Source organism: Cydia strobilella, chromosome 4 (assembly GCF_947568885.1).
Source record: "Cydia strobilella chromosome 4, ilCydStro3.1, whole genome shotgun sequence".
Classification (NCBI taxonomy): Eukaryota; Metazoa; Arthropoda; class Insecta; order Lepidoptera; family Tortricidae; genus Cydia; species Cydia strobilella.
This window is the reverse complement of record NC_086044.1, coordinates 14,843,908-14,857,907: the sequence shown is the minus strand read 5'-3', so window position 1 is coordinate 14,857,907 and position 14,000 is coordinate 14,843,908. Positions and strand designations below refer to the sequence as shown.

Genomic DNA, 14,000 nt, shown 5'->3' with positions numbered 1-14,000 from the left:
TGTTATTGATTATTTTAGCTTATAAATGTATGTACCTATCTTTTAGAAAGAGAAAGAAATTAAATACTACATTTTTGATCTAAGATGCTATGACAGACGGTTTGATTGCAGTTTATTTATCACATCGTGACGTCACCGCGATCACGTGACAGCTTGGATCGTTTAGGCGCGAAATTTAAATACTAAACTAATTAAACTCGATTTTTTATTATTTAAAATTAATGAATACAATTTATTTATAAATAAATAAAATAAATATTATAGGACAGTTTTACTCAGATCGACCTAGTCCCACAGTAAGCTTGTGTTGTGGGCACTAGACGACGATATATATAATATATAGGTAGATATACACGGTGTTACTTGAGCCACTGAAAACCTAAGACACCTCAACAGATTTATTTTATTTTAAACTCATCTTGAGTATTTATTCTTTAATCCGGTAAATATTTAAAAAAATATTCGTTGTTTAGTTTTCTTAACAATTCTAATCGACTGGTAATTCTACACACGATATTTCGTCGTTTTAGTCACATCAAACAATTGCTAGTTACCATCGTAAACACTGTTAACTGACCATTTGCATACCTTACTGCAACGAGATAAGGTTTACCAATGGCCAGTTAAGAGTGCTGCTCATTGACAAATAACGTGTTAAATGCTAGTTATTGATATTGTTGCATTACAAAACAAACTTGTAGACTGAGCATTTAAAAATAATAATAAAAAACCGGCCAAGTGCGAGTCGGACTCGCGCACGAAGGGTTCCGTTCCATTACACAAAAAAACGGCAAAAAAATCACGTTTGTTGTATGGGAGCCCCTCTTAAATATTTATTTTATTCTGTTTTTAGTATTTGTTGTTATAGCGGCAACAGAAATACATCATCCGTGAAAATTTCAACTGTCTAGCTATCACGGTTCATGAGATACAGCCTGGTGACAGACGGACAGACGGACAGACGGACAGACGGACAGCGGAGTCTTAGTAATAGGGTCCCGTTTTACCCTTTGGGTACGGAACCCTAATTACTACCCCCATTAAAATATAGCGCAATCGATTTTCCTATCGATTCTGAACAAACTGTTTTTAGGTTTTCAGTGGGTCACCGTGTGTAAATATATATATATATATATAAATATATAAATACTTATACTATACATAGACAACATCCATAACTCAGGAACAAATATTTGTGATAAACACACAAATAATTGCCCTTTCCAGGATTCGAACCCGGATTTATTTTATTTATTTATTTTAATTTATTTTTTGTAATAATTACGTGTCTATCTATAAAATGAAAACAGTTCTAAAAAATTGTCAACATCCCTATTGTACCTGTGACATTATTATGTATAGTTAACGCTATCTCTACTGAGCTCGTTCACTTACCTGTACTAACAATGGCATTCTGTTAAACAAAAGCTATTATTTCTTTTGTGTGAGCGCGTGGCCTTTGTGCCTGAGGCTCACACACAATTGGCCACGCGCGCAGGCACAAAGGCCACGCGCTCACACAAAAGAAATAATGGCTTTTGTTTAACATAATGCCATTGTTAGTACAGGTAAGTGAACGAGCTCAGTAGAGATAGCAACTTGAAGCGAACGGGTAGTATAATAGACAGGAAACTGTCAGCGCAATGTCGTTGTTTTTTTTTTCAGGAAACTGTCAGTGCAATGTTGAATTTAAAATTATAATCCCTTATTGTTTTTACTTGTGTGTGCAATTCCATTTATTCATTACTCGTTACATTGTAGCCTCTATATTACAAGATCTACGTGGTTTACAAGGGTAATCAGGATTTTATTGTATGTTACTCAACAAGTTCGTCGCTCGTGTCGTTGATATAAAACGCCGTTGAAATGTCCTGAACTCTCTTATGCTACTATGTAGCGTTTACGAGATGCTAAGCTGTAAAGCGGTAATTTTGTGCAAGTTCTTTATTTTTCCGCTGGTAACTTCGTAACAACATTTGTAGTAGCGGGCTTGTACTACAAATTCAGCCATTAAATTATCTCCGTACCTCAAAGTTGTGTGTTTCTGAAATTATACGTGGTTAAATTTTTTGTTTAATTACAGCCTAAGTCAATTTTATTATTTCATATACCACCAGGACTACCATTACAAGGGTACGATTCAGCTGATTATAAGCGAAGATTTGGAACCTAAGTGCTTGCAACTAAGTGCATAGTCGTTATGCATTGCTGGCTCATTTTCTAGGTATATGCAACGTACACACAGCTAATTTTCTGAATGCAGACAATTTTTTTTCTGTGTCAATTGCGGTTGGTAATTCCTGCGCAGAAGGGGTTAATTTTATCGCAAGGAAATTGTAGGCCCTATTGTCTCTTCCGTGTCTATAGTCTGGCCAGCCATTTGTGTCACTGTAAAATGACGCGAAATATAGGTTTGATAAACTTTTCACTTGAGTTTCCCGCTATGGTATACGGGGGTTGCCGCGGGATGAAGAAATGGAACACGGTGTTGTTCATGCGGCGTTTAAATTCCAGACCTGATTTATACAGAATTACCCACATTAGAAATTACAAACAAAGTTGAGTCTACCCTAAGTATGTATATCACATCCGCCTTTCAGTTATACGAATATCCATATTTTGAATAACATGGTAATTTTGTTTGCACCAGGCGGCAGCTCAAAACGGCCACCTGGATGTGATCCGCGCGCTAGTAGAAGCGGGCGCAGACGCAGACGCGGAGGATCGTGATGGTGACCGCGCGGCCCACCACGCCGCGTTCGGAGATGAACCTTCGGCTCTTCGGGCCCTTGCCGCCGCCGGTGCGGATTTAAACGCACGGAATAGGCGGCGGCAGACTCCGCTGCATATAGCAGTGAATAAGGGACATCTGGGCGTCGTCAGGACATTGTTACAGCTCGCTGTGCATCCGAGTTTGCAGGTCAGTGTTAGATTAAGATGAGATGTTATTTTACATATTAAGCTTTAAAATTTTTTGATTCGCACCACGTGGCATTCAGTCACCTAGAAGTAAACCTTGCTCTAGCAAGTCTGGGCAGTCTTACAATACCGCGACGGTGACCGCGCGGCTCACCACACCGGGTTCGGAGATGAACCTTCGGTTTTCCGAGTCCTCGCCACCGCTGGAGCAGATTTAAATATGTACGCTGAATAGGCGGCAGACTCCGCTGCATATAGCAGTGAATAAGTGTTATTTGGGCGTCGTCAGGACGTTCTTACAGATCGCTGTACATCCGAGTTTGCGGGCCAGTACCTACGGACATGATGATCGTATTTGTCTACGTGATGTGATAATGATAGGGTCTATCTGATCTATCTCGTTCAATCACGTGGTGTTAAAAAGTGATCCTACTTTAACCCGTGGATAAAGCCATCCATAATTCCCTTCTAAAGCGATCGGATAATAAAATCTCTTATATTAAAAAGCTTCGAAAAATTAACATTCGCACCAAGTGACATTAGATTAGGCCACCTGGAAATGATCCATGCGCATCGTTTGTCGAGACATATACTTATTTTAATCGTTGAGTGCCGACTGTCCACTCTGCTGCCAGCGAGGCCGTTTTTTTAGCTGTCATAGTTAGAAACTCGCTCATCGCAACTAGCTAATCGTCGACGGTCAGACAGATATCAATCACGTAATTATGGACAAATAATTTAAATTTAATATAATTTTAACATTTTATACCCGAAGTATCCTAGCTTTTCTCACTTATAACCAAAACATCGACAAGATACTTTTTGTTTTGTGTCGTTATTTGGAAATCCACATCAACATGCATCATTTGACGACCGGTCTGGCCTAGTGCGTAGTGACCCTGCATGTGAAGCCGATGGTTCTGGGTTCGAATCCCGGTAAGGGCATTTATTTGTGTGATGGGCACAGATTTTGTTCCTGAGTCATGGGTGTTTTCTATGTATTTATATATATATATGTCGGAATCGTGGGCGTATCTTACTATCGGCAGCGCATCAGAACCTTCAATCGTGGATGACGAGGACTTTCAATGAAATACGATATTCAACTCAGTCTTTACTACACAAGACTGTTTACAAATCACAGCACGTTACATTTCTTATCCAAAGCAAACCAGTGGATTAGACCCAGGAACCGCCAACGTCGTCACGTCACGATTGATTGACAGCCTCACTTCAATTGTTCTGGATTCTATTGTTTAGGCAGCGCCGCAGCGGCAGCGCACTCTATGACGACTTGGCGGAACAACTGCGTCGAACGCCACTCAAGTGTACTGTAACACCCTAGTTTGCTCTATTTGTCAAAGATTGCGCGATAACGCCTATGAAAGGCAATAGATGGCACAATTCAGTCATTCTCCGACATATATATATATATATATATATCGTTGCCTGAGTACCCATAACACAAGCCTCCTTGGGCTTACCGTTACCTTACTTAGTCAATCTGTGTAAGAATGTCCTATAATATTTATTTATTTTTTTATTTATCATAGCCTGTGCGCCCTAATTGGCGCGCGTTCGCTACATACGTGACAAGCAGACGCACGATGACATTCAATCCTGTCATATGTAAATATTGTAGATACAGAGTCGCAATTACGTATTGATTTTGACAGCTCGCAATTATGCAAATATTTTCTAATTCGTCGCTATACTTACATGGCCGTGTCCCGTGTCCACTTAGGAATTTTTAGGATTTTAATAGAATTTGTGAATTTCGAACTGGCTTCCATCCGCATCAAAGATAATATATAGGATAGAGGGGTACTGTCATAGTAAATTTTGTAGTCGCAGTAAATTTAGTGCCATCTCTTAACACACAATTAAAACTAAAAATATAAATATCAAAAAATGTGTATATACATATACATATATGGATAAATGTTTTTTCTATATGTATTTATTATTACTGTTCCTTGCAAAACTTTGTTTTGACAAACGGAACACTTATTTTTATATGATTTAGACCCATGTTAAATAAAATTGTTAAATAACAAACAAAACCGTCAACGCCATCTAGCCGAGAATAGGCCAAAGGTTGGTATTGGTGGTAGCGCCATCTGTGCGAGAATCAATTTCTTGATTTCCGAGGCACGTTTTTTTCCTTAGACTGTATTCATCTTATTATACGTTTTCTGTGTCTTATACGGAGTTACATAGGTCTTTGATCCGCATCTATGTCCGTAATTCGCATATTCCGCATGCGCGATTAAACAAATATGGAAAAAGATTTATCACAATTATGAATAAGGAGTGAAAATTTGCGATAAATAAGCTTGCAAAAATTCTATCCATTTGACATTTTGGAACACTACACTAGCGCCCCTAGCGGCGAAGTTACACGCTATAGCCCTCATTGACGCGCGTTCTTCTATACGAGTATGCTGCCTACCTAAGTTCCCGACTTGACAAGCGGGCCGTACGATGATGTCACAGTCAAACGTGTACTTAATTTTAAGTAAAGGGTCGCAATTACACTTTCGTTTTTGACAGTTTGTTATAATATTCTATTGTTAAAGAAAATTAATATACCCTTTGTTTTGTTATAGAAATACATCGATTAAGTTAAGATGGGAAAATTTCTCCTATCATCATGCTGTATATCACAGTAGCTCGCATAGCAATGCTGGTTTACACTGTTTTGCACCTATATAATATCTAGTACTTATACCCGTCACCCGTTGACCACGAACGCTGTAAAGGGTTCGAAACGTCCGGATATATTATAAATTCAATATACGCGATATAATCCGTTTCTATAGTTTTATTTCATGAGTACTTATATTATTTAATTATAGGTAACTTCAGTGTCGTTAACTTACAAACTTATCATTTGTTCAAATCAAAACGGCTTATGCCGATAATGTTTTTCCCAAGGGCGCGCACCGAACTAAATTAAACCTGAGGACGGATTAATTACTGTAACTGGCTCGTTCTATATAAACGTATAAAGAGACCTATTAACAGGTACGGAATACAAAAATGTAGAATTCACATTAGTTTAGTGCTTACCGCTTACTGTAACGGATAAGACAGACGATTCGTGGCAATGGCCGAGTAAATAAAGTTAACAATTTACAACATTCATAAAAACACACTTAAAATGAATTGTTATAATCTTAATGACCGAGCGAGCACAAAGTGCGAGCGAAACGCCTTCGTTTCACTTAGGGCGAAATTATCTGGCTGTCCGGCTGTTCTCCTCTACAGGTCTCAAATTTCTCATTCCGATTCTTGTGAAAATTTGTGAGCAGGTTCGATAATTCGAGTGCCATGGGGGTTGACAGACCTGCGAGGTCTAAAGCCCACGAGCTTTATGTCTTATGAGTCGGTATATAATATACGTATCTTTTTTTTTTTTTTTTTTTTTTTTTTTATTACAAAAAGGCAAGCACTTGACCGCAATCTCACCTGATGGTAAGTGCCGATGCAGTCTAGGATGGATCATGCTTACCTAAAAGATGTCTATTCACTCTTGATTTAAAAAGATCTCGCTTACATAGCCTGCAAACTTCATATTTAAGGCCGTTCCATCGGTTTGCCGCTGTCACTGTCACATTTCGCAAGAAAGAACGGGAAAGATCATACGCGCCAAGTGTCAATTTTGATCGAATTTTGTCGATTTTTATTTATTTTAATAACGTTACCTTACAATTTCGAAATTCGAAAGCTATGAAATTACTATTTAAGTTAAGATTGTTTTTTCTTCTTTTTTTTTGTTTATAGTGTCACATATAAAATAACCGGGGTAAAGTCGGATTAAAAGTCCGATTTTTAAACATTTTATTATTAATCACTACAAAACTAACAAATGAAAACCGTCCTATTATTTGTGCAAAACAAATATTAATAAAAACCAATCAAATACATAACTCAATGAGTTATTCTTTAAGTGTGGCGTTTGATTTATTGAATCAACAATATTACGCATGAATATGAATTTCAATAAGAGTTTGAAAACTATAACTTCGACTATATGTAAAATTTTATATGAATTACTTAATTAACACGGCACCTACCTACATTTCACTGTATATTCGACACAGAAGTACCTAAGGGGTTGAAGGGGTTGAAATTATCAGCACTTCAAGCTCGCTCTTACCCCCATAATAACATAGTTATGCTTACATAAATTTGAACACCTCGCTCGCTTAGCGTGCATGGCTACATACGTAACTGATTTCGCAACGTTCAACTTTTATTAGCCAGAATATGTACATAATTAGGAATGACCGCGGTGCGTCATGGTCTTATCTACTTTTATAACGTTGATTACTTCCGTCCATTCAAACCTATGTAATCCGTGGTGAGTATCGCAGAAATGTTATCACGCCCGGTTAGACGTGTCGGCATCACGGACTAACACATACAGACTCCGCTTTATGAATCGTTAACGAAAATAGCGATTATATTTGCAAATCACTACACCGCGGACCGTTCTTCTGAAATGCATCTTACGATGCCTGCACTATATTTTGCTACAATAGAATAGGCCAGTTTGCCGCGCACCATACTACGCAAATGCATCCTATACTTACTACATATATTTTATTACAATAGCCCATCTTATAATTTATGTTACTACAGTGGAGCTAGCCAAGATGCCAATCGTTTACGCTACGACAACGAAACGCTTTATATCTCTCTATCAGTCTTACATATTAGTGCGATAGAGAGACAGATAGCGTTTCGTTGTCGTAGCGTAAACGATTGGCATCTTAGAGTTTTGAATGATTCACGGTTAGTTTCACTAGACTTATATTGACCGGGATATAGACCGTGATTACCTTTTGTATTATTTGTGAGCTCCCGATATTTCGACGCAGTTACATGCATCATGTTCACGGGTGACTCAAAATTGGCATCTTGGCTAGGCAACTAGGTAGTACACGCAGGTACACATAAAACGAGCGGACACGCTCTTATACTAAATTAGCCCGGGAGCGTGTGTGTCGATCTCGAGTCTCACATGTTCCTACATCCAGTAAGTAATCCGAGTCGGCATTAATCCTCGTCTCATCCACCGCGGAACCGCCATGCCTTTTCCCGGGACCCGTGTCTCCTGGACTTTTAATCTAGGCTCGAGTTTCCTTTGTAATGAGAGTTGCGACGCTCTTAGACATGCGGTCGCCGTAATTGCCAAACTTTGTCCCATCCTTGACGCCCTGCCCCTCTAACCTTCAGTTGTCACGCTCCATTGTTCTCATGGTAACGCGTGTTGTGGATGACTTTACGATACTAGTAAGAGCGTAAATCATAACTTAGCTGTTGTTATTACGGAGGTACGGGCAAAGTCGGACCATCTTGAAAGCTATACTTCTTGAGTGTCGTTAAATCGTTACAAACTCTCTGTTTGACCAACTTTAAATTAAGTATTAAGTGTGAAATAAAACTATGAAAACGGATTATATCGCGTATATTGAATTTATAATTTATAGTAATTTATTAAATTGACTCAGGTGTTTTACTACCTAAAAAATGAAAAAGAAGTACAATTTAGATTTGTGTTATGGTTGCTCATCTACGTAGAGCTCTATAGCAGATAGTATTTAACGCAATTTCTTGTATAGTTGTATGAGCCGGAGTAGGTTTAATTTAGTTAGTTAAATTCAGTGTTTCAAACAAAAGCTACGCTTGGCATCTCTAGGAACGCTGATTAACTGAGAAGCGCTGTACTCCGTCAAGAGGCTTTCGCAGATATTCTAAACGTCTAGATTAACCTCAGCAAAACCTTTGTCTCTTTTGCTGCCCAAATTAATGTAAATCGTCGAGTCCAATAAAAATTAAACAGCATTGTTTCATTAAACTTACTAGAAAATTAATTAGGTACCTTCTTCGGATAATTTCGAAATTTCTTAATCGACTCCGGTATTCCTGCTGAGAACTTTCTCTGAAATCTTTGTTTAATGAAATAACTTATCACGGCGAGCTAGCGGCATATTGAAACGCAATTGGGCGTAAAGCTATTTAAATCTGAATAGTGCATTGTGAAGGCGCGTCACCATGATTCAGGGATGGCGGCGTCTCGTACTTATTAAGTTAGAGTGGCGTCGCCGCGGGCGCGGAGCCTCGCCGCCCGCGCCGGCCGCTGCCTCCGGGCTCGAGCTCTCACAATCAACCTTAACGGGCTAAATGCCCTCCTCGCGACTTTGTTTGTACATCACTGCCTACGCCACTCCTCTTAATAGACGTAGCTACAGCTTATTCAACATTTTTATTCTTCATTCATTAAAATGTTGGGAAATACGAGTAATCTCGACCTTTGAGAAGCGAAATCTACGTCTTGAATTCTCAAGACCTACTTGACAGACCCACTTTTAGAATGAAATAAGTTGGCGTTCTAATGACTTGCTGACATTTTGATCGAAAACTGTTTTTTGCAACCCATATAAAAGGCTTGACAGAGCGGCGTACTGGAAATAAGTTAGGATATGAATTCAATACAAATCCAATTGTTAGCAGCTGAAAAACGCCACAGTTTAAATTGATTACGTTCCGATGATGTAAACACATCCTAAGATCCCGCTACGCCGTAGCAATCGTAGTTCACCAGATCTACAAACGCCTGGCGGTAGCACAAAGCTCACCGATCTGGATACTTCTACGTGGTGTAAAAACTCGCTATTTACTTTTCGGTGAAGATTTCTGCACTTTACTATGTGCTTCGGTTTAACCGTAAAGTAAAAGACGGCGTTAGAAGTCAGCAAAGGCGCCTGTTACGTACGAGTAAATATCTGTTGGGCGTGTTGCGAATTGGACAGAATACGCGATGAGGGGCGCCATGTACTTCTAACTATATGTTGGAAAGAGCTGGAATAACTTACGTTTCAAATTTATATACATGACGGACAGCTTTATGATAACGCCGTAAAAGTCCTGTTGAAAAATAAAGTTATTTTATTTTATGAAGTTAATACTTCGTTTGTTCGAGATAGGTGATAAAACTTAAGTGGGTGGCATAAAAGTAGCTTAGGTCTTATACTAAGCCAAACAAATGGAGGTTGTTCGCGCTAAATTTGGATTTTTATACACTACGTCGAGAATACATTACTAAAAAATATACATACTTATGCATGCAAAGGTCCGTTTGAAACTTATAAAAAAGGGTGGTAAACTTGTTCTAAAAAACCACGACGTTTTTGAAGGTGAGAAAAATTGCGCGAAATTTGCTTTTTCGTTTTTTTGGATTTCCACTTACATCCACCTTGGTTGCTCCTTCTGTGTACATTATATATACATCTATGCTTATGCTTATTTTCTAGTTAATATTCTACCTACGTAATTTAAATTTGGTAATATCCGTCCAATTAATTTTGATTAAACACACAACAAAATTTATACAATGTAATATTTTATATTGTTCACCAAAATAAAAACCACTTAAAAACCAAAGAGTAGTAGACAACGGTAATTATTGTATATATTCCTACACTACACTTTGTTAAGTAATTGGGTGACTTTGCTAGGTATCATTGTTGTCTGTGCTGTGTAATACACGAAATATGTATACCTATAGAATAGTGTCGGAGGATTATGTATTTTTGCCGATCAGGATTTTAATAATACAAATAATTAGTTGTTCTAGTTTTACTTCGGGGCAATATTTTTTATTGTAATCGCGACATAAATAACTGTACAGCATGACATCCGAAACCCTACTACCTAATTTTAAAGTCGTATTGAAAGTTTGGAAGCGAGTTTGTTTCTTAGCTGAATAAAATAACTTTCACGCTTTGACTTTCAGGGTAATTCATGAACTTATTTCATGACTTGGCAAATATGATTTTGTCGCGGAAAATGCAACTGGATAAGGCATTTTTTGCAAACTGTTCTCAGGGCATACTCAATTGGTCGGTCGGGTACAACTGTTCCGCTATTTTTGAATTTTAGGGCATGTGTTGCCGCGTACCTTTTGAGTCTCTATCCAACGCATCGTAAAAACCTACTCCCCGTATCTTCGGCCCATAATTCATTGAAACAACATTATAAGCCAACAGTGCGAGGTTAGATGCTACCAAACGAAGAGACTAGAATAGAATCTTCGTACAAACAATACCGTACCAGTCTTTGACTTATAACATAACTCGTGGGGTGAATATTGTTCCGGACATACGGAACGCGTAGGCCAGCCCGGCTCACGACATTATTTTGGCGATTCTTTCCTAACGAACAGAAACCTGCGGTAAAACTCCGTCCCCTAAAACTGCTGGGCCCATAACTCATTATAGAGTTTTCCAGTGTTAAACAACATTATAAGCAAACAGTGCGAGGCCGTTTGCCATCAAACGTAAATTCACAGCCCTTCCTTTTCTGGTTATGCGGCGATTTATATTCTGCGCCCACTCGCCGCCTGAGAAATCTCATGTTGGAGGTGCTCTTTCAATTTGAATCGGAACACTCGGATCGGGGAATAATGTATTTCGATATCGACCCTCCGTTCGGAACGGATCCTCCTGTTTATCGCCGCGCTCATTTATTCGGGCGTCGTCGCGCCTTTATTTTTTCAACACAAACTCGGTGTCGCGCTGTTTATCCGCTTCGCGATACTATTAGCAGGGTCTTTGTTTTGAGACGCAGCGAGATTGCGTCGCTCTGACTGAAGGATAATTGAATTGTCACATAATACTACGCGTTCCTACTTTTTGTTTGGGCTTGTTATATTTTTTTACGGTAAATACAAAACAGGTTTGCGTCCACTTTGCGTCCAATAATATTTCCAATCAATTTCATTTCATTTCACCTTAATTGTCACCGTAGTCTTAAATTTATAAGTCTGGCATTGTAGAGGTCACCGTTCTATGAATGCCGTGCTCAGACATTGTGTGCAGGTAAAAGGCCACTTAGGAAAGTCGATTGTTACAAAGCCCGGGTCCAAGTTTTCCATGCTATCGTCTAAGCAGGAGGAAGAACTACATTTCCTTCTAGTCGCCTTTGTCGAGCAATTGAACGGTAGCGCATACATTGTCGTTGGAATAAGTTGGCAAGTACCCAGGTAGGTGAATCGATATTATTGCTATTTTAGATACACGGTAATAATTCCTACACTCAATTTGTCGTTCCTATTTATGACTAAATTTAATATTAATCATATGAAAGATTCTAGTAAAAATAATTTTAAATTGTTAATACGATGGAGATAAAGTAACATGCTATAAAATAATTACACAGAAAACTTTATAATCTGCAAACATTCCTCATGTAAATGACCTCGCATATTATAATAGTAGTATTAAAATTTAAGACGATATTAATAGTAATAAGGGGAAAGAGCCGTTTTGCGAAGCGACCGAGTTTGTTTGTTTTCTCATCTAGCATTCGAGTCGCGACGCGGACATCCTCCGGGCCCTCAGCCCGCGCCCTGCTCCTCCTATTCCAAGGACTATTTACGCCGTTTTGTTTGATAATCTGCTATTGTTTCGTAGGGCTACGCGGCATCCCTGTGAGAATTATGCGAGCTATCTTTTGGGAACGTGTATAGCGTGCGAATATCTAATGGATATGTTATATTTCTTGCCCATTGCAATCGATGGACGCAAATACTTAGCTGGCTTTTCATATTTTACTAAACAGTTCGTTTTGTTTTTATCGTCTTAAATACAATTCCAAACATTTTTGCTACTAAGTTTTGCAATATTATCTTTGCATGAAAAATGTCCCCGATCTATTCGAGTTTCAAAGCCATTTCATTTCCGTTTATATGCCTATTTATATTCTCTCTTTCGCGGCTAGAGAAATCTCTATACTAAGACGTTCTTTCAATTTGAATCGGAACGGCCGAATTGGGGAATAATTTATTTGGAAGGCGACCTTTTTATTCAGCTCTCTATGTTTAACGTCCGTTGGGTATTTTCCTTGTTTTTGTAAGCTATATTTCTTCACAATTTTTAACCTAAGTTTATGTATGTCGTAATTCGGAGCCATTTTTTACCAGTGAAGGAAATAAAACTAGGAAGCATTCTGTCCGCTCAATTATAGCCCAACGTAAACTACCCAAAGGTGGCCGGTACTTACAAACTACCCGATTGGCAACCTCAGTTCGACCGAGACAGCCAGTGACGAATGGCTAAATCGGTTTATAAAAACAACATTTTTTTATAATTAAAAATGTCTTCAGGTGTCATGAAGTGGTGCATAAGTTATTTTGCTCATACCAAGGACAGTGGAATCACTTTTCACGTGTAAGTATAGGTACGTGGTATACGTGGAATAAATATGACGATTTTTTTTTCAATACTACCTTGCTAAGCTAAAACGTCGTAACTGCATACGACTTTTATAACAACATACGACTTTTTAGATTACGAGGATAATAGGGATGATGTTATGCCAAATGAAGTAGACTATTTTATTAACTTATGTTTTATTTACATATTTTCTATATTATTGTACAGTCGCCATCAGATATATCAGAGCGCCCGAGGTGCTCAAAATATCTGAACACGCACTCTAACGCCTTGACAATAGAGGCGTGTTCAGATATTTGTGAGCACCTCGGGCGCTCCGATATATCTGATGGCGACTGTAATAAATTCCTTCTTACAGATTTGTATTTTCCTTTTCTCTTTCATGGAATGGAGCTATAAAAAACTAAATACTTATTTAAAAATTAATAATCAAATCTGGTATTGTCATTTTACATTGTAGTTAGTATTTTACATTTTACTTAACAATAACTTAACAATTGCCTTAAAACTAAAAATGAAAAAATAAAAACTTTTTACAAGAAAAAAGAAAACTGACTTCAAAAAGGATAAAATAAAATATTATCCTTTTAAGGGTTCCGTATTTAAGTATATGCGTTACCAACTGATATGTTTGAAGTCGCCAACACGCCAAATTTGTTATGTTAAATACGGAATACGGAACCATAAAAAGTAATATATTTTATTTCATCCCTTTTGAGGTTGGTTTTCTTTTTTGTGTAAAAAGTTTTTATATCAACATAATGAGTGTAACTAAATAAGGGGGTGCCGCTTCTTCTAGCTAAAGTTTGAATTTTGCCCATACAAACGTGAACCACC

The 14,000-nt window shown here is 38.1% G+C and overlaps 1 protein-coding gene across 1 annotated transcript in view; it reads left to right on the top strand.

Annotated features, from left to right (window-relative positions):
- LOC134741104 (E3 ubiquitin-protein ligase mib1) overlaps window positions 1-14,000 on the top strand; it is a 364,534-nt gene that overhangs the window by 25,419 nt on the left and 325,115 nt on the right. The window contains exon 10 of the mRNA XM_063673876.1: window positions 2,651-2,920. Within this exon, the coding sequence (XP_063529946.1) occupies window positions 2,651-2,920 (270 nt within the window). The remainder of the gene's footprint in view (window positions 1-2,650; window positions 2,921-14,000) is intronic.